Here is a 25,210-nt window from a genome sequence, read left to right on the forward strand (position 1 = left end):
AGATTTGATAAAAGCTATTTTATTTATTTATTTGACAGAGAAAGAGAACAAGAGTGCACAACCGGGGGAGGGGCGGAGGGAGAGGGAGAAACAGGCTCCCCACTGAGCAGGAAGCCCAACCTGGGGCTTCATCCCAGGACCCTGGGATCATGACCTGAGCCCAAGGCAGAGGCTTAACTGACTGAGCCACCCACGTGCCCCTGATAAAAACAGTTTAAAAACTTCATCGTGTACATATAGAGGACATGTACATATATAGAAGACTTTTCCTAACAAAAAATACATATTCTTCTCAAGGATACACGTGATAGATAAAATTAACCACAGCCTGGACCATAAAGCAGACTTCAACAAATTTCAAAAGACTGGTACTTTTTGCACCAGCACTGCCCAATAGAAGTATAAACATGAGCTGTGTGCATTCTTTCAAGTTTTCTGGTAGCCACATGAAAAAAAAGGTGAAAAGAAACAAGTTAAATTAATTTTAAGGGCACTTGGGTGGCTCAGTTGGTTGAGCGTCCGACTGTTGACTTTAGCTCAGGTCATGATCTCAGGGTGCAGAGATCAAGCCCTTTGTCCGGCTCCACCCTGGGTGAGGAGCCTGCTTAAGATATCTCTCTCAGGACACCTGGGTGGCTCAGTTGGTTAAACTGCTGCCTTCGGCTTGGGTCATGATCCTGGGGTCCTTGGATCAAGTCCCGCATGGGGCTCCTTGCTCAGCAGGGAGCCTGCTTCTCTCTCTGCCTCTGCCTGCTGCTCTCCCTGCTTGTGTTCTCTCTCTCTCTCTCTGACAAATAAGTAAATAAATAAAATCTTAAAACAAAAAAAAAAGATTCTCTCTCTCCCTCTTCCTCTACCCGTACCCCCTCAAAAAATTAATTTTATATTGTATTTGACTCAACATATGCAAAATACTACAATTTCAATATGTAATCAAAACAAGAATTTATTAGATTTTTACATTTTTTTGGTACTAAGCCTTTGAATTCAATGTGTACTTTACACTTACTCAGTTTTGGCCACCCAAATTTCAAATGCTCAATAGGCACAAGGGGCTGGAGGCTGCCATTTCAGACAACTCAGATAAAAATTGCCTTCTCGGGGTGCCTGGGTGGCTCAGTGGGTTAAGGCCTGCCTGGGTGGCTCAGTGGGTTGATGCCTTCAGCTCAGATCATGATCTCAGGGTCCTGGGATTGAACCCCACATTGGGCTCTCTGCTTGCTGGGGAGCTTGTTTCCTCCTCTCTCTCTCTCTCTCTGCCTACTTGTGATCTCTGACTGTCAAATAAATAAATAAAATCTTTTTAAAAAATTGCCTTCTCACACCACACTCTGATCAAGCTAGAAAGCAATAGCAAAGAGAAAGAGAGGAAGAAAAGAAAGAAGCCCAGAGGAATGGAAACTAAAAAAAAAAAAAAAAAAAATCTTACTTCTGAACAATAATATGTAAGTCAAAGACAAATTACAATAAATATTATGAAATGTAGTAATTGAATGATAATAAAACTATGCATTAGAGTCTCTGTGTGAAGCTAAGGTGATAATTACAGGTTCCCTTATAGCTTCTAATGATTTTAAGAGAAAGGAAGAAGAAAGAAAATTAATAAACTCAGCATAATTCTTAAGATTTTATAAAATAAGAATATAAATTGAAAGAAAGATGACACTAAAGACAAACATACAATGTAAAAGATCAACAAAACCAAAAATCAGTTATTTAAGAAGACTCAAAACACAGACAATTCTCTGACAAAATTAAGAAAAGAGCAATGACACAACTACACCATATCCAGAATAATTAATCATGAATGCACCAATATTAAAAAGATAAGATGTTATCGTGAAATACTTCATCCTAGGGGCATCTGGGTGACTCAGTCTTTAAGCGCCTGCCTTCAGCTCAGGTCATGATCCCAGGCTCCTGAGTTCGAGCCCCGCATCAGGCTCCCTGCTCCACAGGAAGCCTGCTTCTCCCTCTCCCACTCCCCCTGCTTGTGTTCCCTCTTTCGCTGTGTCTCTCTCTGTCAAATAAATAAAATCTTAAAAAAAAATTTTTTTATGCCAACTTGCCAATAAATTTAAAAACTCAGATTAAATGGATATATTTTTAGAAAAATATAATTTGCCAAAATTGACTCAAAGAAAAAAACTGAATAAACCTATAACCATAGAATGAATTTAATCAGTAAGGAGACATCTTCCTAAAGAAGACACCAGTCCAGCCTCTTTGTTACCAGTGACTCTACCAAAATGTTCAAAGAACAAAATAATTCCAATCTGATACAAATTCTTACAGCAAGCATAAAAGGAGAAAACACTCTGCAATGCATTCTATGAGGCAAAAACCTGGACACCAAAACCTTATAAGGCAAATAAGAATAAATAATTTCAGGCCAATTAACACATCAATAGAAATACAAAAATCCCAAACCAAATATTATGAAAATGAATTTTAAAAAATATAAAAAAGAGAAACATGATCAAGTTAGGTTTATTCCAGAAATGCAAGTCTGAGTTAACATGAAAAAAAAACCCAACTCATTAAATTTACTACAATAATAAATTAAAGAATAAAAATCATTCTCTCAAAAATGCAGAAATCATATTTGATCAAATGTACTGTCCATTCAGAATAATGAACAAACCAGCAATAAAAGGAAGCTTCCTTAACTTGATAAAGAGCATATATATAAAAATAGAGCAAACAGGGGTGCCTGGGTGGCTCAGTTGGTTAAGGATCTAACTTTGGCTCAGGTCATGATCTGAGATCTGGGATTGAGCCCCGCGTCAGGCTCCACGTTCAGGAAGAAGTCAGCTTCTCCTTCTCCCTCTGCCCACCCCCCCCAAGATATGCACAGGCCCACTCTTTCTGTCAAATAAATAAATAAAAATCTTAAAAACAAAACAGAGCGAACATATTCTGGTGAAGATGACCGTGTTCCCTATAAGGTCCAGAACAACACAAGGCTCTCTGTTATCATTTCTATTTGACATTATACTGGAAGTCTTACTTAGCGCAGTAAGGAAAGAGGGCAGAGAAGATGCAAAAATTGGAAAGGAAAGAAAAAAGCTGTCATTATTTGCAGATGACATGATTTTCTACATAGAAAACAATATTTTAATAGGTAAATTATATGAATAAAAGAATCTAGCAAGATTTCTTTAAAATTAATTGCATTTTTATACACCAGCAACAGTTAGAAACTGCAATTTTTAAAAGTTACCATTTTACGATAAGCATCAAAAGACATAAAGTAGTACAATCAGACATGATGTGGTTTTGGATTGAAAGACCACGTGACTACCTATAAAATAATCAGGCTGAAAACTATAAATCCAAACCTAATCAAAGTTCCAGATTCAAACACCAGTTCACAGGAAATACAGAAGACAGAGAAACAGGTGTCATTAAATTACGGGGATGCAGTAAGCTACAGGACAAACTAATTTCTTCAAAAATAGATTGCAGGGACGCCTGGGTGGCTCAGTTGGTTAAGCAGCTGCCTTCGGCTCAGGTCATGATCCCAGCGTCCTAGGATCGAGTCCCACATCGGGCTCCTTGCTCCACGGGGAGCCTGCTTCTCCCTCTGACTCTGCCTTCCACTCTGTCTGCCTGTGCTCGCTTTCGCTCGCGCTCTATCTCTGACAAATAAATAAATAAAATCTTTAAAAAAAAAAAATAGATTGCAGGCCGGGTGTCTGGGTGACTCAGTTAAGCCTTTGGGTCAGGTCATGATCTCAGGGTGCTAGGATTAAGCCTCACTCAGGCTTCCTGCTCAGCGGGGAGTCTGCTTGTTCCTCCCCTTCTGCCTCCCCCCACCCACTCATGCTCTCTCTCTCTAATAAATAAAATCTTTTTAAAAAACAGATTAGGGGGCGCCTGGGTGGCTCAGTGGATTAAGCCGCTGCCTTCGGCTCGGGCCATGATCTCGGTGTCCTGGGATCGAGCCCCGCATCGGGCCCTCTGCTCAGCAGGAAGCCTGCTTCCCCCTCTGTCTCTGCCTGCCTCTCTGCCTACTTGTGATCTCTCTCTCTGTCAAATAAAATAAATAAAATCTTTAAAAAAAAAAAATAAATAAAAAAAAATAAAAAACAGATTAAAGGAAAAACAAGATATGGGGAGAAAACCTAAAGGTTAAAAGAGACTTATAGGCATATTAACCAATTACAATGTGTGTATTTTATTTAGATCTTGACTTTTAAAAGATAAAGCATAAAAACAATCATCTTTATAAGACTATTGGAGATTAGGATACTGAATGACTATTAGGTGGTATTATTGGAACTATTAACAACTTTCAGATAAAATAACAGATGGCTGGTAGAGTTGGGTGATGAGTACTAGAAATTTCACACCAGGGCCTAGCAATTTTCCTCTGGAAAGAACCAGAAGGAAAGTATTTTAGGGTTGCTGGTTATATGGTTTCCACTGCAACCCCTCGACTCTGCCTTTGGGGTATTAAATTAGTCATAGATAATATGTAAACAAATAGTTGTGTCCGTGTTCCATTTTATTTACAAAACCAGGTGAGGTGGCCAAGCCCTTCTTACAATTCAGTCTATTTTTGCAGATATTTGAAGTTTTCCATAACAAGTTCTATAGAAATATAGTATTTAGGAATAAACCTGAAGAAGATATACAATATTTTTGGTGGAAAAAATATAAAACTTTATTGAAAGACAATAAAGATGATCAAAATAAATAAAGGAATATACCACGTTCATGGATTGACATATTATACAATACTTCACACCTTAACAATACTGTAAAGATGCTGTAAAGATATTAGTCCTCCTCAAAATGATTTATAGATTCAGTATCTTTCCAGTCAAAATCCCAACAGGTTTTTGTGTATGTGGAAATTGACAAGCTGATCTAATACTTATATGAAAGAGCAAAGGAATGTAAGAACAAAGATCCTCCTGAAAACAACAAAGATGGGAGACTTGTCTTGCCAGACATCAAGAATTATTAACAAGATACTATAATTAATATTCTATAATATTGGCAAAGGGAAAACTTTTTGAAAAAGAGTACAGGGAGACCAAAAACCAGTCCCACATACACTGAAACATAATTTGTGACAGATTGGGCATTGCCTATAAGTAGGGAAGGACAGGATTTTCAGTAAACGGTGTTGGAACAACTGGGTATCCATATAAAAAACATATAGTCCATATCATTAACAAAAATTAATTCTAGGTACAGGGGCGCCTGGGTGGCTCAGTGGTTTGGGCTGCTGCCTTCGACTCGGGTCATGATCTCAAAGCCTGCTTCCCTCTCTCTCTCTCTCTGCCTGCCTCTCTGCCTACTTGTGATCTCTGTCTGTCAAATAAATAAATAAAATCTTTTTTAAAAAAAATTAATTCTAGGTACATTATAGACCTTAGTGTGAAAGGCAAAACAATACTATGTACAAGAACATCTTCATAACCTTGAGATAGGAAGGGAATTTCTTTAAAAGATTTTTATTTATTTTTATTTTATTTTTAAATAATCTCTATACCCAACATGTGGCTCAAACTCACAATCCCGAGATCAAGAGTCACATGCTCCACTGACTCAGCCAACTAGGTGCCTTAAAGATTTCTTAAAACACATAATGTAAGTGAAATAATGGATAAATTAGGATACATTAACATTAGGAATTTCTCCAGCAATTCTACCTCTTTTCAATTCCACTTTGATTCAACTGCCACTTTTGAGCAAAAGGACTGAAAGCGCAGACTTGAACAGATCTTTGTTCACCAATGTTTATAGCAGCATTATTCCCAATGGTGATGAGGTAGAGACCACCCAAATGTCCATGGACAGATAAACAAAATGTACTATATGCATACAATGGAATATTATTTGGCCTTAAAAAGGAATAGAATTCTGATACATGCTATGACATGAACCCTGAAGACACTATGCTAAGTGAAATAAATAGTCACAAACGGAGGCATATTCTAGTTGTATGAGGTACCAAGAACAGTGAAGTTCATAGAGACAGAAAAAAGAATAGTGATTATCAGAAGGGAATGGGGAGAAGGGAATGGGGAGTTACTGTTTAATGGATACAGGATTTAGGTTTGGGAAGATGAAAAAATACTGGATAGTGGTGTTGGCAGCAAAACTGAAGGTACTTAATGCCTCTGAACTGTATACTTAAACAAGGTTAAAATGGTAAGTTGTATGTTATGTATATTTTACTACAATGAAAAAATTTTTAAATAATTATTTCTGCTCATCCATAGACACTATAAGGCAAGCAAAATATGAGCCACACTTTGGGAGAATATACTTGCAAAATATATAACTGACAAAGGAATAGTATCTAAAATATATAAAGAACTCCTACAGGGACATCTGGGTGCCTCAACTGGTTAAGCATCTGCCTTCAGTTCGGGTCATGATCCCAGAATCCTGGGATCGAGCCCCATGTTGGGCTCGCTATTCAGCAGGAAAGTCTGCTTCTCCTTGTCCCTCTGCCCCTCCCTCCACACTCATGCTATCTCTCTCTTACTTACTCTCTCTCAAATAAATACATTTTTTTAAAAAAAGAACTCCCACAGATAAATAAGGAAAAGTTAAACAAACAAAATAAAATTTGGGGGAAAAGAGTTAACAGAAATAGCCAAAATGTATGCAAAGATTCTCCTTAGTAATAGGGAAATGAAAATCAAAGTAGGGGTGCCTAGGTGGCTCAGTCAATTAAGTATCTGCCTTTGGCCCAGGTCATGATCTTGGGGTCCTGGGACCAAGCCCTGTGTTGGGCTCCCTGCTCAGCAGGGAGTCTTCTTTTCCCTCTCCCTCTGTCCCTCTCTGCCAGCTGTTGCCTGTGTGGGTACATGTGGGGTCTCTTTCTCTGTGTCAAATAAGTAAATAAAATCTTAAAAAAAAAAAAAGAAAGAAAGACAAGATAAATGAAAACAACACTGAAACCTTGTAACATAAGCTTCAAGTGTTGGTGCAGATGAAGAGCTACTTTACACACTGCTTGTGAAAGTATCTACTGCTTCCGCCACTTTAAAAAAACATTTGGTGGGGCGCCTGGGTGGCTCAGTCAGTTAAGCATCTGCCTTCAGTTCAAGTCATGATCCTAGGGTCCTGGGATCGAGCCCCACATCAGGCTCTCTGCTCAATGGGGAGCCTGTTTCTCCCTCCCCCTGCTCTTACATTCTATCTCTCTCTCCTTCTCAAATAAATTAAAAAAAAAAAAAAACTTTAGTGAAAATTAAAATAAAAAAATTGTTTAAGTAAAGCTGAAGGTGTGTATACCCTATAATCTAGCAATTCCAGTCCCAGGAATATTCCATGGAGACACTCTTGCTCATATATACCCAGAAACATATACAAAATTGCTCATCATAGCATCACTAGATGTAATAGCAAAAAAATGCAAACAACCCAAATGTCCATATGGAGTCAATAAATAAACTGTGGCATATTCATGCGGTGGGACACTTGCTGCCAACACTTAGGATCTGTATAATCTTGGGAAAATTACTTGATCTCTCTGTGCCTTTGTTTTTATCAGTGAAATGGCCATAATGCCAGTATCTACCTCATAGTGTTGATGTAAGGACCATCATTATTCAAGGTTCTTAAAACAGCGCTTGGAACACAGCACGTTCTCTCTGTAAACACGGATGTTAAGCTTCCTTGGCTCATGCCCTGACACCTGACCACACTGCAGTCTCTGCCCTTGCATTCAAGCAACTTTGTCCTCGCTGATCTCCCCCACCTCCCTCCTCCCCCTCCAGACCCCATCCTGCCTCCTGTTCCACTCCTGACACACTCCAAGCTGCCTCCTGCCTCTGGTTCTCTGCTCTCCTCCTGATGTGTCTTTCCTACCTTCTCCGCCTGCTGAACACCTACTTCCTTTGCCCAGACCCAACTCAGACAGCCCCCATCTCTGCCCTACCTTACCTTAACCCCTCCTACCCACCCCTACCCCAGGTATAGACTCAATTGCCCTCTGGGTAATCTAAGGTCTGCTGGGCCTCAGTTCCTACCTCTGGTTACTTGTTTACCTCCTCCCACTGGACCGTGAGTTCCCTGTAGGGGTCCCCCTACTTGTTGAACAAATTACAATAAAGTCCCATAAAAATCCAAACCCCTCAGCCCGGCCTTTGGCAGCCTAGCTCAGAGCACAGGCTCTGGAAGCCTCCAGGCCTGGATTTAAATACTGGCCCCAGGGGGGCCTGGGTGTCTGACTCTTGATTTCGGCTCAGGTCATGACCTCCCGGTGGTGAAATAGAGCCCCGTGTCAAGTTCTGTGCTCAGCCCAGAGTCAGCTTGAGATTCTCTCTCCCCCTCCCTCTGTCCCTCCTGCCCACCCCCCCCATTCACATGGTCTCTAAATAAATAAATAAAATCTTTAACAACAACAACAAAAATACAGCTCTACTGTTTAACTGCTGTGTGACCTTGACTGAGTCACTTAACTTCTCTGAATCCCAAATGGGAATACTGAGTATTAACACCAACTTCTAATGTTGTTGTGAGGGTTGATTATGAGACGATGACCTTATGTGAAGCTGCTGGTATACAGTAAGCACTCAATAAAAAGTGCTATTCTAAGGCTACGCATCTGCTAGAAGGACATGCTCTTCTCACACAGCTCCTGACACTTCCCAGCAGCAGACAGAGAGCCCCCAGATGGGGCCAAAGGAGCTCCATGCCTCCCCGGTTGTGGTGAGCAGAGCAGGGGGCTGGGGCCGAGCTGCCCTCCCCACACCACCTGCTGCTCCACCCTCAAAGTAGCGCCTGACCTCACTGGCCACGGCGGGGCTCCGGACAGAGAAGAAAATGCCATTTCCCCCGCTGTGTCATCCAAAGGTCTGTATCTCACACCAGAAGAACACAACACAAACAACCTCTCATACTGGACGGCCATTTCATAGAGGAGGCAACTACGGCTCAGGGCAGAGACATCCCTCATCCAAAGCCACCCTGTGGTAAGAAGCAGAGACTAACCTTGAACCCACCGGTCTGCCCCTGGACCGAGCCAGGCTGCCTCCAGGAGAAGGTGCTAGCACCCTAAAAGGGGGCCAAACTGGCTGGACCCTATGCCCACGCCCCACTCAGCACCGGCCTCGACCACCTGTCTGTCCCTGTTGCAACCCTGGCTCAGTTCTTCTCCTGCAGCTGGCACCCGTTGCCATAGCAACGGGTGGTTTCAGAAGCTGCACCGGCTGCTGAGTCAAGGATGGGCCCTGGAGGAGAGAGCAGCTGTGGGCTCCTTCAGTCAAGGCGGGTGGACACCTGGAGCCACTGCCGCACTCCCACAAGCCCCTCAAACCACTGCAGGCCCCCGAGTCCCAGTGCCGGCCCAGATAAATCATTGGAAATGAGGAGAAAGCAGAGGCACAGCAAGGTTCTCTGCAGCATTACTTAGAGCAGCACACAACCGTACATGTCAATAACAGGTAACACTTTTGAGTGTTTATCTTGTACAAGGCACTGTGCTATACGCCAAGCATGTGTCATCTCATTTGCTCCTCACCACCCCGCTGTCGGATAAGTGCTCCCCCCGACACCCCTCCAGTTTGCAGATGAGGAAATGATGCTCAGAAAGGTGAAGCCGCCTGCCCAGGTCATTCAGATAGAGAGGCAAAGCCAGGACGGAATGCGAGGCTGGCCGCCTCCAGGCTTCGTAGGCTCAACTAGACGGTGGTCGGAAATGAGAAAAGGAAGTCCCAGCCCATCCTCTGGTCCCGGCAGCGCCCGTGGCCGTGACAAATATGTCTGCAGCCCACTGCGAGCCAGGGCTCTGGAAAGGCACAGATTCGGCAGAACAATGTGTACCAACTTGGAAAGATCTCCAAATGCTATAATGCTTGAGAAATAAACAAAGTACAGAACCCAGAACGATGAAGCGTAGAATGAGCTTATTTAAATATGGGCGCCGCAGAGGTGTAGATGTTCACAACAAGGGGGCTGGAGGGATTCCAAGCGCGAACACCGATTATCTCCAGACGAAGGCAGTGGGGTCTGGAAGAATTTAAAGGGACTTCCTCTTTCTGTGTTCACAAATCAATGGTGAAAAAAAATTTTTTTTTTTTTTAGATTTATTTATTTATTTATTTGACAGAGAGAGATCACAAGTAGGCAGAGAGGCAGGCAGAGAGAGAGAGAGGAGGAAGCAGGCTCCCTGCTGAGCAGAGAGCCCGATGCGGGACTCGATCCCAGGACCCTGAGATCATGACCTGAGCCGAAGGCAGCGGCTTAACCCACTGAGCCACCCAGGTGCCCGAAAAAAAAAATTTTTAAGTAAACTCTATGCCCAACATGGGGCTTGAACTCACGATCCCAAGATCAAGAGCCACATGCCCCGGGCACCTGGGCCGCTCAGCCAGTTAAGCGTTTGACTGTCTGACCCTTGATTTTTGGCTCAGGTCATGATCTCAGGGTCATGGGATTGAAATCCATGTTAGGCTCTGCACTGCTTAGGATTCTCTCTTTCCTCCTCCCTCTGTCCCTCTCCCCGACACTCACATGCTCTCTCTCTATATACACCAACTGAGTCAGTCAAAAAAGCCAAGTCATACATTTGACACACATAGTCCTAATCCAGGTGAAGAAAAGATATGTATGTACAGGAAAGAGATGAGAAGAAAGATATACCAAAAAGTTGGCATTTGGAGTTTTTAAAATTTCTAATTTTCTATCATAAACACATACTAGTATCTTTTATTAAAAATTGCTTTTGAGGGGCACCTGGGTTGCTCAGTATTTAGGTGTCTGCCTTTGGCTCAGGTCATGATCCCAGAGTCCTGGGATCAAGCACCCCCCACCGGGGTCTCTGCTCAGAGGGAAGCCTGCTTCTCCCTCTCCCTCTCCCCTTGCTTGTGTTCCCTCTTTCGCGGTCTCTCTCTCTCTCTGTCAAATAAATAAATAAAATATTTAAAAATAATTGTTTTTAGTGATGTTTACAAAAGCAATGTAATAGCATTCTCATGTGATTGTAATACCAAATTGTGATACATCACAGAGCAACTCACTTGTTCCCATCCCCGTTCTATAAATTTGCTCTTTGGCCTTGAACTAGTCTTCTCACCTCTCTGGGCCTCAGTGTCCACATCAGTAAAATGGGTATATATCAATAGCCTCTACCTCGTCAGGCTGTTAGGAAAATAAAGCACTTAGTAGAGTACCCAGCACACGGTAAGCAGGCTAGATCCTCTCACTAGCGTGATGCCAACAGGGAAGGGGCACAGGCAGACAGTGAGGTGTGCTCTCAGGACAGTCCGTCAGCATTTATGCACCGGTTCTGTCATTTACCAGATTTGTGATCTTGGGCCAGTCGCCTTACCTCTCTGGGCTTCATGTGACTATTCAATCAAAACTGCCTAGCACAGAATACATATTCAAGGAATGTGTTAAAACTATGTGAGAAGGCGCCACCTTCTGCCTTAAATATAAACACGTGAGCTACTGGGGTGCTTGGGTGGCACAGTTCATTAAGCATCTGACTTGGATGGGGCGCCTGGGTGGCTCAGTGGGTTAAGCCTCTGCCTTCGGCTCAGGTCATGATCTCAGGGTCCTGGGATGGAGCCCCGCATCGGGCTCTCTGCTCAGCAGGGAGCCTACTTCTACCTCTCTCTCTGTCTGCCTGCCTCTCTGCCTACTTGTGAACTCTGCCTGTTAAATAAATAAATAAATAAATAAATAAAAAGCATCTGACTTGGCTCCCACTCAGGTAATGATCTCAGGGTCCTGAGATCAAACCCCACATCAGACTCTGTAGTGCAGTCTATCTGGGATTCTCTCTTTCCCTCTCCCTCTGCCCCTACCCTTGCTCGTGATCTTGCACTCTCCCTCTGTCTCCCTAAAATAAACAAATAAAATAAAATATTTTATTTATTTATTTTATTTTTTAAAGATTTTTATTTATTTATTTATTTGACAGACAGAGATCACAAGTTGGCAGAGAGGCAGGCAGAGAGAGAGAGGAGGAAGCAGGCTCCCCACTGAGCAGAGTGGACCCCCTGCTCCCTCCCTTCCCAATGAAGGGCTTGAGGCAGAGGCTTTAACCCACTGAGCCACCCAGGCGCCCCTAAAATAAAATCTTTTAAAACAACATGTTAACTATTATTAATAAAATAACAATTTAATTAAAGGACAATGGAGAGGGGCACCTGAGTGGCTCAGTGGGTTGAGCCTCTGCCTTCAGCTCAGGTCATGATCTCAGGGTCCTGGGATCGAGCCCGCATCGGGCTCTCTGCTCAGCAGGGAGCCTGCTTTCCTCCCTCTCTCTCTCTCTCTCTCTGCCTGCCTCTCTGTCTACTGTGATCTCTCTCTGTCAAATAAATAAATAAAATCTTTAAAAAAAAAAAAAAAAGGACAATGGAGAGAGAAGTAGTAAATACAGGGAATGTAGCTGGGCATTGACTCTGGCTGTGTGAGCTTGGGGGAGTATGTTAACTTCCCTGAGCCTCAGTTTCCCCATCTGGAAACATGGGGATAACGTGCTATTGTTAACTCTAAAGGAAACACAAATTGAACATAAATGAAGTCATTTACTTTGCTCCTTAGGCGGTGCTAGGCACATTACTTTACACCATCATCTCACTTAATCCTTAAACAACCCCCATTCAACTGGAATTACTTATCCCCTTTTTACAGATGAGGAACTTAGTTTAAAAAAATATTCCAGAGTCACTCAGCTAGGAAGTGGACAGAGGCAAGGTTTGAACCCAGAACTCACCAACTCCAAAAGATAATGAACCCTCATAAGATATCAGCAAATGAAGTTCATTTTCTCGTTCCTGACATGGTGAGCCTCAGTTTACTCAGCATAAAATGGGCATGAAGGATAATGCTCACTCAAACGCTCTCTAGCTTACCTCTATTAAACTCCACTGCCTAGCATGGCGTTAAGACTGGCCAAGTCCTCCCTAGCCCAACTTCTCAGACTCCACTTACCGGTTTGGGGAAGCTTCCTGGGTGGGATTTGTCCTGCTGGTCCTTGCTGAAGTCATCCGCACTCCTGTCTGTGCCCTGGTGCTGGGCGTGGGGCACTGGGCCTCTCCTGGACTTCTTAGCATACTTGGATCTTCTCTGTCCCATGGATGGGCCCGAGTGAGCCCTGCTGGTTGTAGGCTCCAAGGAGCTGGAGGGGCTATCGGTGGGAGCAGGGGGTCCTTCTCCCAGACTCCCCCTGGACTCTGGTTGAGGCTTGACCTCTAGCTCCTCCTGACTGTGTGAGACAGCAGGGCCATCTTCACAGCCAGCCCCGACTAGGTGCTCAGCTTCCTGCCACACTTCGGCAGCCTTTCCAGATGTTCCAAGGCCTAGTGCAGAGCTGGGATCCCAGACAGCCGGCCTGAGGGATTCCCCTCCATCAGGTGGTAGGACCCCTACAGGGTCAGAGGGGCTGCCTGGCCGGGCCCCATTCTCTGAAGCAGGCAAATATTCAAACTTCGAAGTCCCTGAGACACATCCCACACAAGTTCCACCTGGATCTCCTGACCCAGGCCCAGTGTCGTTGGGAGAGAGGGGTCCACAAAGGTCTCCCAAGGGCCCCACATCAGTCCCTGGTGGGGGGTCTCCCTCACATGGGGGGCTGTCCCCACCAGGGCTCTGACCAGACCACAAGAAGCTTCCTGCCCCCTCCCCACTCTCTGAGCAGGCCTCATACTTCCTGCTGTTCTTTCTTGCCCCCATAGGGGCTGGGCCTGGGGAGGATGGTAGCCTCCTTTTGGAAGGCCCCTCTTTACTGAGGGTAGGGTCCCTTTCATCACTCCAACCTCCCCCTGCCTCTCCTGGCCCGGGGCAGCTCCTCCTCCCCACCCCTCTCAGCCTCTCCCTGCCAACCAATGCTCTCTCTGGAAAACCCAAACACACGGGACAAGGGTTCCTGGGCCAACTTTCGGCGAAAATGTCATGCAGAGAAACCTGGAGCCTCCTGAAGGCCGGAGACTTCCCCTGAGCAGACACTCTGGGTGGCTGGGAGAGGAGCTGGGGGCCAGGCACCAACTCCTGGCTCTGTCCCTTGCCTTGTAACTCCAGAGCCATCAAGTGGGCCTCAGCCTCCAGGCCCGCCCCAGGAGCACCTCTAGCCTGGGAGCGGGTACCTCGACGGGTCTCTTCCCTCAGGACCCTCTTCCTGCTGCCAGCCCAAACTCGGGCCCCAGAGCTTGTCCCTGGCTGGTGTGGTGTCAAGCCTGACCCAGAGCTGGCTTCTTCCACATCGTCCTGGAAAAGTGCAGCAGTGCAGCGGGGGCTGAGGGCAGGGTCCTCAGGGGACCCCTCCTGAGACATGTCTGTCCACCTATAGGGGCCAAAAGCAGAACGCAACCCCCGTGAGGACACAGAAGGGAGACTGCGTCACACTGGTGTCTGGCTGCCAGCCCATTCAGGACACCAGGCCAGTGGCACTTGGGAGGCAGCCTCCCTGCCAGGGGCTGGGCGGAGGCCCTGCCCACTCCTGAGGCCCAGAGACCACAGGGAGACAACAGCCAGTCACATAAGCTTCCCCACCATGTAAGCCCCAGGGGAGCAGGAGAGGCCTGCCACCAAACAGGATTGAGCTATAGCAACCCAGCGACCCTTAGGTCTTTTAATCTCTGAGGGGTCCCACTTTTGCTTAAACGGCATGTAATTTTAACAGGGGCTGTTTCTTAAGCAGCTACTATGTGCGTTATTTCATTTCATGCCGGCAGCCACAGGGTAGGAAACTGAGATACGGGGACTTTAGCGACTCACCAAAGGACACGCAGGAGTGGAAGAGAGGATTCTTTCCCCCACTGAAAGTCCAGCTCCTAACCACTGGGCGGGGAGGAGGCAGTGATTGGGGCTAATTCCCCTCACGCCAATCCTGCTCCGATGAATACCCCCGCCAGGTTCCCAGGCCTGATCAGGACAGTCCCCTACAGCCCAAGCCCTCCAGGAGGTCTCACCTGTGCTCCCCGAGCTCCCCCTACCGAACCACCCAAAGGCTGGGATCACGTGAGGGGGCGGAGTCCGGGGGTGAGGGACAGGGGTGGGGCCTCTGAAGAGGCGCTGTGGACGGCACCCTAGGCGTACTGGCGCCCTGGCACCGGCAGAGGGCGCGCTCTTCCTCCCGAGGGCTTCCCGGTGGAGGTGCCAATCCCTTGGGCTTCTAGGCAGAGGTAGGTGGGCGCCTGAAACAGAGGGCAGAAGAGTTAAGGGGTCTTGAATCTGTCTGACAGTATAAACTTGGTCCCAGAGGGCGCCTGGGTGGCTCAGTGGGTTAAGCCGCTGCCTTCCGCTCAGGTCATGATCTCGGGGTCCTGGGATCAAGTCCCACATCAGGCTCTCTGCTCAGCAGGGAGCCTGCTTCCCTCTCTCTCTCTGCCTGCCTCTCTGCCTGCTTGTGATCTCTGTCTGTCAAATAAATAAATAAAATCTTTAAAAAACAAACAAACAAACTTGGTCCCAGAGCCATGGGGAGTCACTAAAAGTGCCTGAACCCCAAGGAGAATCAGAAATACACTTCTAATTATGTATTATTTTCATCCTCTCAAATATAAAAATATTACTCATGTGGAGGAAAATGCATACCCAAGTCCAACTGAAAGGTTAAGGATTTTATTTACTTATTTGACAGAGAGAGATCACAAGTAGGCAGAGAGGCAGGCCGAGAGAGGGAGGAAGCAGGCTCCCTGCTGAGCAGAGAGCCCAACGTGGGGCTCTATCCCAGGACCCTGAGATCATGACCCCAGGACCCTGAGATCATGACCCCAGCCGAAGGCAGAGGCTTAACCCACTGAGCCACCCAGGCGCCCACAACTGAAAGGTTAGAAATAAGCTCAAACGTCCTCTCACTTCCTGACTCTTGGGAGCAAACTTTCTTCCTTTCACCAAGTTGTTTTAGTTTTCTATTCATGCCGCTTTCATAACTGTAAGTGATCTTATACTCTATTACTAATCAATAATATTAATAATAGTCTTATACTCTATTACTGGACTTATTCGTGGGAATAGCCTCTCTGGACTCCCTGCCCTGGTGATTGCATTCACCACCTGTCCTCCTTTCTCTTCCCAGTTTTTCTCTTTTATATTTATATTACTACCGTTTCTATTGATTACTCTCACCCCTCGGAATAATAGTCTTGAAATGTCCACTTCTTCCTTAGATTGCGCGTCTTGACTCTCCTCTGCGTGAAATGAACTGTTTCCCTCCCCTCCCCACCCTCCACCCCGACCCCCACCCCCACCCCCACCCCGCTGCCCTTCCTCCAGCCTCCTACCTTTTGTCTTTGTCAAGTTCCGTGGCACGCCCATCCCATCCTGGGAAGATGATTCAGTTTGCCATACTTTGCCTGTGGACTGATTCTTAACATTGAAACCAGATGACATTGATGACATTACAGCAACGTAAATATTTTCACTGCGGAACTAGGAATCTGATAGACATCAAGGAGAAGGAAGTGAAATTCGCAGGCAGTAAACCTGCACCACGCAAGGCCAGGAGCTGCTTTGGGGCAGGTGGAATAGCCCACCGCCGTCAGAGGGAAGGAGCTAGTCTATAGATCAGCATGGCTGTATCTCAGAGACCTAATGTTGGATTTAAAAAGCAAGATAACATCAGAGCGTCTGGCTGGTGCGGTCGATGAAGGCTCCATCCAACTCTTGCTTTCCTCTCAGGTCCTGATCTCAGGGTGGGGAGATGGAGCCTGGCATCCAGCCCCGCCTTGGACTCCGCACTCAATAGGGAGTCAGCTGGAGAGTCTCTCTCTCCCTCTGCCTCTTCCTGCACATGTTTGCTCAATCTCTCTCTCTCTCAAATAAATAAGTAAATAAATCTTTGAAAATCAAGATAATGTTAACAGTAAGGGAAAACAGAGGGCCAGGTGTATGAGAAATCTCTGTACTAATCTTTCTTTTCTTTTTTTCTGTAAATCTAAAACTCATCAAAAATAAGTTTTGCTATTTAAAAAGAGAGAGAGTGTGTGTGTAGGTGTTGTGTGACCCATATGGAAAGCTGTCGGTCTCGATCTGGCTGTCAGGGTCACAAATGAGGTAGGAGTTGAGACTTGATGCCACTAATGACATCCAATACTGCTCAAAAGAAATTATTTTTTTAGGGATGCCTAGGTGGCTCAGTCAGTTAAGCGGCTGCCTTCGCTCAGGTCATGATCCCAGGGTCCTGGGATCAAGTTCCGCATAAGGCGCCTCGCTCATCGGGGAGCGTGCTTCTCTCTCTGCTTCTGCCTGCCACTCTGTCTGCTTGTGCTCTCTCTGACAAATAAATAAAATCTGCAAAAAAGAAAGAAAGAAAGAAAGAAAGAAAGAGATTTTTTTAAGTGAAAAGACTTCCCATCTTATGGAATGTTCCAGTTATTGTGGCAAAGACTTGATCAGGTCTCCTGAGACCAGGGAACTGTTATTCTGGTCCATTTCAATAATGGAAGTCTTCCCCCCATTGGCAAAGAAAGGGGGAGTAGCAGTGTAATTAGTACCATGTGGCACTGGGGAGAGAAAGACAGTGATCACTAATGTATATAATGCTACTTTGAGCCAGAGACTGATCTACGTGCTTTACCTGCATTTACCAATTTTAATTTACCTATTTAATCCTGATTCCAGACTCTCAGCTTTTAAATCATGTTCTTCAAATCAACAGTAACCTATAGTAACTTGGAACTGTAGAAACCAGTGTTGAAGGCAGAAAACAGTCACAAAGCGCTGGGTATTTACCAGGTCATGGAAGGGCCACAAGAGTGCACTCTAAGCTGGGCTTGGGGACACCGCCACCAGGGCTGTCAAAAGATACAGCCTGGTGGCAGCCAGCCAAGACAGGGACCCAGCACGGCCAGTGCTGCACTGTGTCCCAACATTCACAAAACTGGAGGCCAGACACGGACACAGAGAACCCCAGCGGCTCCCGCACTAAGCCTGTAAGCAGAAACCGCCCAAGGGAAAGGACATTCATCTGCCTTCCAGATCCCGCACAGGGGCACCCGGGGCCGGAACCGAATCCACATTTGGAACGCTAGCTGTAAGGGACTCTGGGAAATCGTTTTTGGCTTTCCATCTGCTGCAAGATAAGAAGGCACACTAGCATGTGGGAACAGATGTGGAGTGACTCAGTCTGCGTTATCCTCTATCATATTTTAAATTACTTTTTATCTCCTCAATCTACCCATTTCTAAGAGGTGTGCATTTTTAATATTTTTCAAAAGATTTTATATTTATTTATTTGAGTGAGAATGAGAGTGGGGAGAGAGCACAAGCAAGGAGGAGCAGCGGTGGGAAAGGGAGAAGCAGAGTCCCCCTCTCTTCCGCCCCCCTTCCCATCGCCCTACATTCGAGGACCCCTGAGCCAAAGGCGGGTGTTTAAATGACTGAGCCACCCAGGCGCTCCAAAAGGTGTGTTTTTATTTTATTTAAAGATTTTATTTATTTATTTGAGAGTGAGAGAGAGCAAGAGAGCAGAGACGGTCAGAGGGAGAAGCAGAATCCCCATGGAGCAAGGAATCCCCCTGATGCAGGACTCAATCCTGGGACTCTGGGTTCATGACCTGAGCAGAAGGCAGCCACCTAACCCACTGAGCCACCCAGGTGCCCCAAGAGGTGTGTTTTTAAATCTCATGTTATTATTGTGGACTTGTCAACTTTTCCTTTACTTTGCTGAGTTCCTGCTTTATATATCTCAAACCCCTTTTAAGGTGCATACAAATTCATTTATTTTTACCTCTTTCTGGTAGATTGTATCTTTCTTCCATGCCAAATGTTCTTCTTCCTTGCTATCAATGTTCTTTTGCTTTAATTCATTTATTAGTTCATTCATTTATTATTAATAATACATTTATTATAGTAATTAATTATTCATTTATTATTTGCCTGGATTTACTAATACCCTGCTTGCCTGTGGTCAGTGCTGACCAGGTATAATTTTTCTGTCTTTTTATTTTCAACTTTTATGTGCAGGTCTGCTTTTCACCATACCTCTTGTACACGACATACAGCTAGACTTTAGAATTCCAATCAGAGCATCTTTGTCTTTCATTGATGTTTAACCTAGTCATATGCTTGGGATACTGATACACTTGGTCTCCTTGCTACCACTGCTCGATATGCTTTCTTGCTACAAATTCTCTGCTTCCTTTGAGTTCCTTCTTGCTTTTTTTCCGACGTATCAAATCACACTCCCTTTCTTTTCCTCAAAAGATTGGAAATTAGATTTTACTTTTTTTTTTTTTTAATTTTGTTATTTGTCAGAGATCGAGAGAGCACAAGCAGTGGGGAGCAGCAGGCAGAGAGAGAAGCAGGCTCTCCGCTGAGCAGGGAGCCCAAGGCAGAACTCGATTCCAGGACCCTGGGATCATGACCTGAGCCGAAGGCAGACACTTAGCTGACTGAGCCACCCAGATGTCCCCACGTTTTCTTATTTCTAATCTTCAGTAGTTACCTTTAAACTTACAACGTGTGTCCTTTAATTGCTCCCTGTTAAGTGTGCACGGCCTCTGTCAGAGCCCTCCCGCGGGACACCCCTGGATGTGCCTGCTCCTTGAAGTCCTGGTTACGGCAGAAGGGACTAGATTTCCTGTGCTCCCAGCCACTTAGGCAATGGTCGGGTCCTCCAGGGTTCCTCATCCCCATCCTGTAGGGCTGTGGACAGCCAGCCAGGGATGAACCAGACCTGTGGCTCCTTGCAGATGGGTGTGCTTGTGTTTATAAAAAGCAGACCTTTTCCAAGGCTGCCAGGGGCTGCTGGCACCCTGGCCGAGGCTGCCGATGGACTGGACGCACATCATATCTCTAGGACTTATCACTGTTGATGTTGGCCTTGATCACCTGATTGGATCCTGTTTGCCAGGTTTCTCCTCTGAAAAGTTTACCCTGCCCCCCCCCCCCCAGCTGTGCTCTTAGGAAGAAAGTCACTGTGTGCAACTGTGAACCATCTCCTTGACGGTGGCATGGCTACAGAAATTACTTGGAATTCCACATGGGAGATTTGTCTCTTTTCAATCATTTATTTATATCATTTATCCAATCATTTATTTATATCAGTACAGATTCTTGGATATTTATTTCATACTTTGTTTTTTTTTTTTTTTAAGATTTTATTTATTTATTTAAGAGAGAGACAGTGAGCGAGAACATGAGCGAGGAGAAAGTCAGAGGGAGAAGCAGACTCCCCATGGAGCTGGGAGCCTGATATGGGACTCGATCCTGGGACTCCAGGATCATGACCTGAGCCGAAGGCAGTCGTCCAACCAACTGAGCCACCCAGGCGCCCCTATTTCATACTTTGGACTGGAACCCAACGCCGCCTTATTTATTTTGTTGCTCAAACTGTTTGAGCTTTGGCCACTGGGACTTCTTCTAGTTGGCTCTTGTGTCTCTTTACATTTTGACATATCTCCACTTGTGGGGGGGGATTGGTATATTTCCTACCTCCTGGGAAACTTTTGACCCTAATGATATCAGATGTCAGATGCAGCTGGGACCCAATCCAGTCCCTCCTTCACTCACCCCTGCCATTATCTAGGGGGCCTCTGAACCCCAAGCCCTGGCTGCACTTCTGATCAGGGGAGACCTCAGAGCTGCTGGACACACTAAACTCAAGACCCTGCCCTTTCCTTCTCCCCCATAGCCATTGCCCTGAAGAAACAATGCCCTCTCCCCTGGCTGAGTCTGTCTGCTGGTTACAGAGCCCTAGAGTGTAACAGTAACATAACTGCTGTCCTCAGTGTGATAATAAACTTATTTAAAAGACAAAACAAAACAAAAAATCTCCACCTTCCTTATCTTCGAAAACTTACCTTATCGGCTCCATTCCTGAGATTTCAGATAAATGTCCTTTTGCTGGAGACACTCCTATCCGGCCAGCAGGGCGCCAAGGTCTCTGGGGCCGTTCTAGGGGCCCTGGGTGGTCTATTTGACCTCATAAAGCCTCTGTTTCCTTGTCTGTAAAAGGGGGACAATGAAAAGCCTTCACAGAGCTGCCACTGACGGAGCACCTGTTATGTATATTAGGGAATCTTAGGGGATCATTTATGAAAAGCCCCTAATAGGAGGCCAGCCACACGGAAGCTGTTACCACTGTTAGTAGTGGGAATAGCCTTTCATCTCTCAGTCCCCAGCCTCTTCCTTAAACTCCCCCCACCCTGTTTCCCCACCCTCTGAAGCTCAGACAGGACACCACCACTCTTCCATCCCCCCCAGACCTTCCAGGATCTAGAAGACCGAAAATCCCCACCTGGGACGGGAGAGCTTTCAGAATCTTGCCCTGTTCCCTGCCCCTGGCCTCATCTTCCTTCTCTGCCCAAATCTGGCCAGATTATTCATGGCACCCAGAAAGGCCTCATTTCTTTGCCTTTGCCTGTGCTCTTCCTCCTGCTCACAATGCTCTTCCAGCCAGGACCCCCTCGCTCCCTGCTTAGTGCTGCCCTTGTGCCCTGCCCCCACCCCGGCCCCACCAGGCTGCCCCAGGTGCGGGGCAGGCAGGGTGGGGGAGGTGTTGCTGTTTCACTGGACCCAGCGAGTGCAGTAAGGAGGCAAGCGCATGGACTCACGGTCCCACAAACCTGGGCGTGACCTGCATGCAGATCCCAGCTCTGCAGTTGATCTGCTGTGTGGTCTCAGGCAAGTGCCCTAAAGTCTTTGAGCCTCATTTTCCTTATTTATAACGTGATAATAATAGTAGTTGTTTCACAGGAATGTCATAAAGATTTCAGTGGATAATCCATGTGAAGCACTTTGCATAATGCCCAGGACACAGAAAGCTCTTAGTAAACTGTCCCAGTCTCTCTTCTTATTAATACCAGGCAGCCGGGAGCTGCCTGCTCGGCTGGGCTCCATTTATTGATGGATTCAAGGCTAAAAATAGAGCTGCAGCTTTGGGGAGTTGGTCCTTCCAGAGCTAGGAAGTGATGCCCTTGCTAGTGTAGATGGGAAGGAGCCTGCGTCTCTCTCCAGGGGCTCTCAGAGGAACACACAACTTGATGCCTTTCTCCAGGGGATTCCAGGGCAGGCATGCTGGGGCCAGACGCACCCAGGCTGAGGACCTCTCCTGGCAGGGGTTTCCGGGGTCCCACCAGCCAGGCTTCTAACTCCAGCCCTGCCATTTCGCAGCTCTGTGACCTTGAGCAAGCAGCATTCCCCCTCTGAGGGTCATGATTACTCTCTAGCCTGGGGAATCAACAATGGTAGTAACAGAACTTGTGATAACCTACAGCTTACGTGCACTGAGGTCTGAGGCCAAGGATAAATTCTGGGATTCTGGGTCATGATGTCCCCTCTCTGAGCCTCGGTTTTCCTAGCTTTGAAAGAGGCACAGTAGCCCTCACTGTGGAAGGTTTTTGTGAGGACCCAGAGAGGTCACGGACAGCAGTAACATCTTTTTTTTTTTTTAAGATTTTATTTATTTATTTGACAGATCACCAGTAGGCAGAGAGGCAGTCAGCCGGGTGGGGGCGGGGGGGGGGTGGTGGAGGAGCAGGCTTCCTGCTGAGCAGAGAGCCAGATGTGGGGCTGGATCCCAGGATCCTGAGATCATGACCTGAGCTGAAGGCAGAGGCTTTAACCCACTGAGCCACCCAGGCGCCCCCAGCAGTAACATCTGATGGGAGGCTGAGTTATCCAGGGGCTCATCGTCTCCCTGTACAAGGGTATGGGGAGCAAAGACGGACATTGATCGTAGCTGTTTTTAGTTATTGATCCACCAGCCTTGGAGAATGCAAAGAAATGCATCCAACAGAAAAACACCTCTTGCCTTGCACTGTTTAATAGGCTGACACTGACAGTGGGGAAACCATTTCTGGGCAAATGACTCCCCTGCTGTCAGTTTGGTGCTCTTGGTGAGCTGTTTTGTCTCCCTGGACAAGATCTGATTTGATTAAAGCAGAGCCTGAATTGGGGGCAGGAGTCCCCATTTTCCCTTCTGCAGCTAGTCTTAACAGTGACATCAAAGGGTAGGAATCTGGCTTCCAGGGGCATTGAGCGGGACCCCTTCCCATAGCTATGCAGGGCCCTCTATGGCCCACAACCCACGGCCACACACCTGGATTGTCTCTCTCCTTCTTCCCTTCCTGGGGCAGGTCCAGGTAGACTCTAGCCCCTTGGTTACTTCTGACTATAAGATGAATACATAATGGTATGACAATACCATTAATAAAAATACACAGTCTGGGGTACCTGGCTGGCTCAGTTGGTAGAGCACTCAGGGTTGTGAGTTCAAGCCCCATGTCGGGTGTAGAGATTACTTAGAAATAAGATCTTTTGAAAAATGAAAAATAAATTTAAAAAAATACACAGTCTCATCCCCATACACATCACCTTATAGTCCTCAAGGAGGAGGACAGAATAGTATCCCGTGGAAGAGATCAAGAGCCTTTCTTTGGCCAGAGCACCAGGTGCAAAGGCTCTGGTCCCAGCCACCTGTGATCTGCGCACTTGACAACGGCGGGGGAGGCAGCCACGTTCTTCTGCCCAGGCCGAGCCTGGAAGAAGGAAGACTGGATGATCGTGGGAGGGTGCCAGCAAGCCCTACAGGACTGACCCGCCAGGTGGGGGAATCACGCCAGCAGCACCTAGGATGGGAGGTCAAGGTCTGGATTCTCCCTCCGGGATTTGGATCCCAGCACCACCCCTGGGGAACCCTGGGCCAGTCTCTTAGCCTCTCGACTACTTAGTTTCCTCAGTGTGTCTATTTATTTGTTTGCATAGTCACAGTATTCTAGCTTACAGACAACGGAACCCATTCTGGCCGGTTGAAATAGAAAGGGAATTTACTTAGGGATGTTAGGCTTGTCGGAGGATGGAGAAACAGGCTCTAAATACAGCTTTCAGGAGCATCTCCAAAAGGCACGTTAGAAAATCAGACCCATGGGGGAGCTGCTGCCACTGCTGTCACTGCCTGCCGTCACCCAGCCAGCCAAGGTGTCCCCCACATGCATCCGTTCCCACCTGGAGCTCACCTCCTGGTTGGTATCTCAGATGTGTGATTGGGATTGGAGGAAAGGGGGTCACATGCCTGCACCCTAGCTTCCAGGGAGGCAAGCTTCTGCTTTGGGAAGAAGGAACTCAAGATATAAGGAATAATCAAAATGTAGAAAGGAATTTTTAAGATCATTGGGCAAGGGCAAATATTCGGTACATTTTCTCTCTTGTCTATTTCCCCCTCCTTGAATATAAACTCCATGGGGCAGGTGTCTTTGAGGGTCTTGTTTACCTCTGTGTCCTCAGCACCTAACCTGCAGCCTGTGAGGAACAAACAAATAAAATGTGGGTCATGAAAGAACCACCTGGACTTTGAGGCTTTGACAATTAGCAGTCACTCAGGGGGCTGGAGCTCCCTTTCCCAGGGGGGAAATCTGTTCCTTCTTAAATCAAACAGTACATTTGATTTAGTGAACTGCGATGGGACCCTGATTCCTCCACAGCCCCTTGCCTGATGGTGAAATTGTCTTCATCTTCTATTTCCCAGTTCTGACTTACCTCTTCCTGGAGGCTTTCCTTGATACGCAACTCCATCACTACCACGACTGTCATCACCACCATTACCACCTTGCCCCGGGGAGCTGGTTTGGTGTGGTGGTTAAGGTAAGCTCTAGGGGCACCTGGGTGGCTCAGTGGGGTAGGTGTCTGCCTTTGGCTCAGGTTATGATCCTAGAGCCCTGGGTTCGAGCCCCATGGCAGACTCCCTGCTCAGCAGAGATCCTGCTGCCTCTCACCCTGCTTGTGCTCTCTCTCTCTTTCTCGGTTTCTCTTTCAAATAAATAAATAAATTCTTTAAAAAAAAAAAAAAAAAGAAAAGAAGGCAAACTCTACAGTCTAACTGGCTGACTTCAAATACTCGGTTCAGCTCTTACTAACTGCCAGAGTGTGGATAAGTCATAGTAGCATTCGGAGGATCATTCTCCCCATCTGTAATGATTTTGAAGATCATTCTCCTCATCTAAGTCACAGAGCTGTTGTGGGGTTTAAATGAGATACTGTAAGAAAGTTCTTTGAAAGGGGCTGGGTGCAGAGAGCTAGCTCGATTGCCGCAGCTGCCTTTGCAATCCTCACAGTTCTAGCCCGTACTGGGACAACACTGATTGTTTTCATGGCTGCAGCCCCAACTTAACTGGAAATCAGGAACCGGGGTGTCCTTTATTCCCCTTCTCCATACCTCTCTATGCACCTGCCGTATGGATCTGGTGCTCACTTGGTGTTTGCTGGGTAACCAAGTTGAAGAAATCACAAATGCAAAGGCTGATAGATAAAACACCCAAAGTTTGTATATTAGAAAAGTAACTAAGAT

At 46.4% G+C, this 25,210-nt stretch overlaps 1 protein-coding gene across 1 annotated transcript; it reads right to left on the reverse strand.

The window, feature by feature from the left end:
* Positions 1-12,869: 12,869 nt before the first annotated feature.
* On the reverse strand, positions 12,870-24,465 carry LOC131810479 (SPOC domain-containing protein 1-like). The gene is made up of 3 exons (XM_059138500.1): positions 24,403-24,465; positions 15,019-15,116; positions 12,870-14,263 (listed from the first exon to the last, which is right to left on the reverse strand). Exons 1-3 carry the CDS (start codon positions 24,463-24,465, stop codon positions 12,901-12,903), a joined length of 1,524 nt encoding a protein of 507 aa, XP_058994483.1. The 3' UTR covers positions 12,870-12,900.
* Positions 24,466-25,210: the final 745 nt, after the last annotated feature.

The sequence above is a fragment of the Mustela lutreola genome, chromosome 10, assembly GCF_030435805.1.
Source record: "Mustela lutreola isolate mMusLut2 chromosome 10, mMusLut2.pri, whole genome shotgun sequence".
In the NCBI taxonomy this organism is placed as follows: Eukaryota; Metazoa; Chordata; class Mammalia; order Carnivora; family Mustelidae; genus Mustela; species Mustela lutreola.

What these genes read in the sequence shown, in the direction of transcription:
- LOC131810479 (XM_059138500.1), bottom strand. Translation starts at nt 24,465, where the DNA reads ATGGTGGTGATGACAGTCGTGGTAGTGATGGAGTTGCGTATCAAGGAA. An exon ending in AGGAAAGCCTCCAGGAAGAG is followed by an intron (nt 15,117 to 24,402) that starts GTAAGTCAGAAC and finishes CCTCTGTTTCAG; the next exon opens with GCGCCCACCTACCTCTGCCT. An exon ending in CTGCCGGTGCCAGGGCGCCA is followed by an intron (nt 14,264 to 15,018) that starts GTACGCCTAGGG and finishes TGGCCCCTATAG; the next exon opens with GTGGACAGACATGTCTCAGG.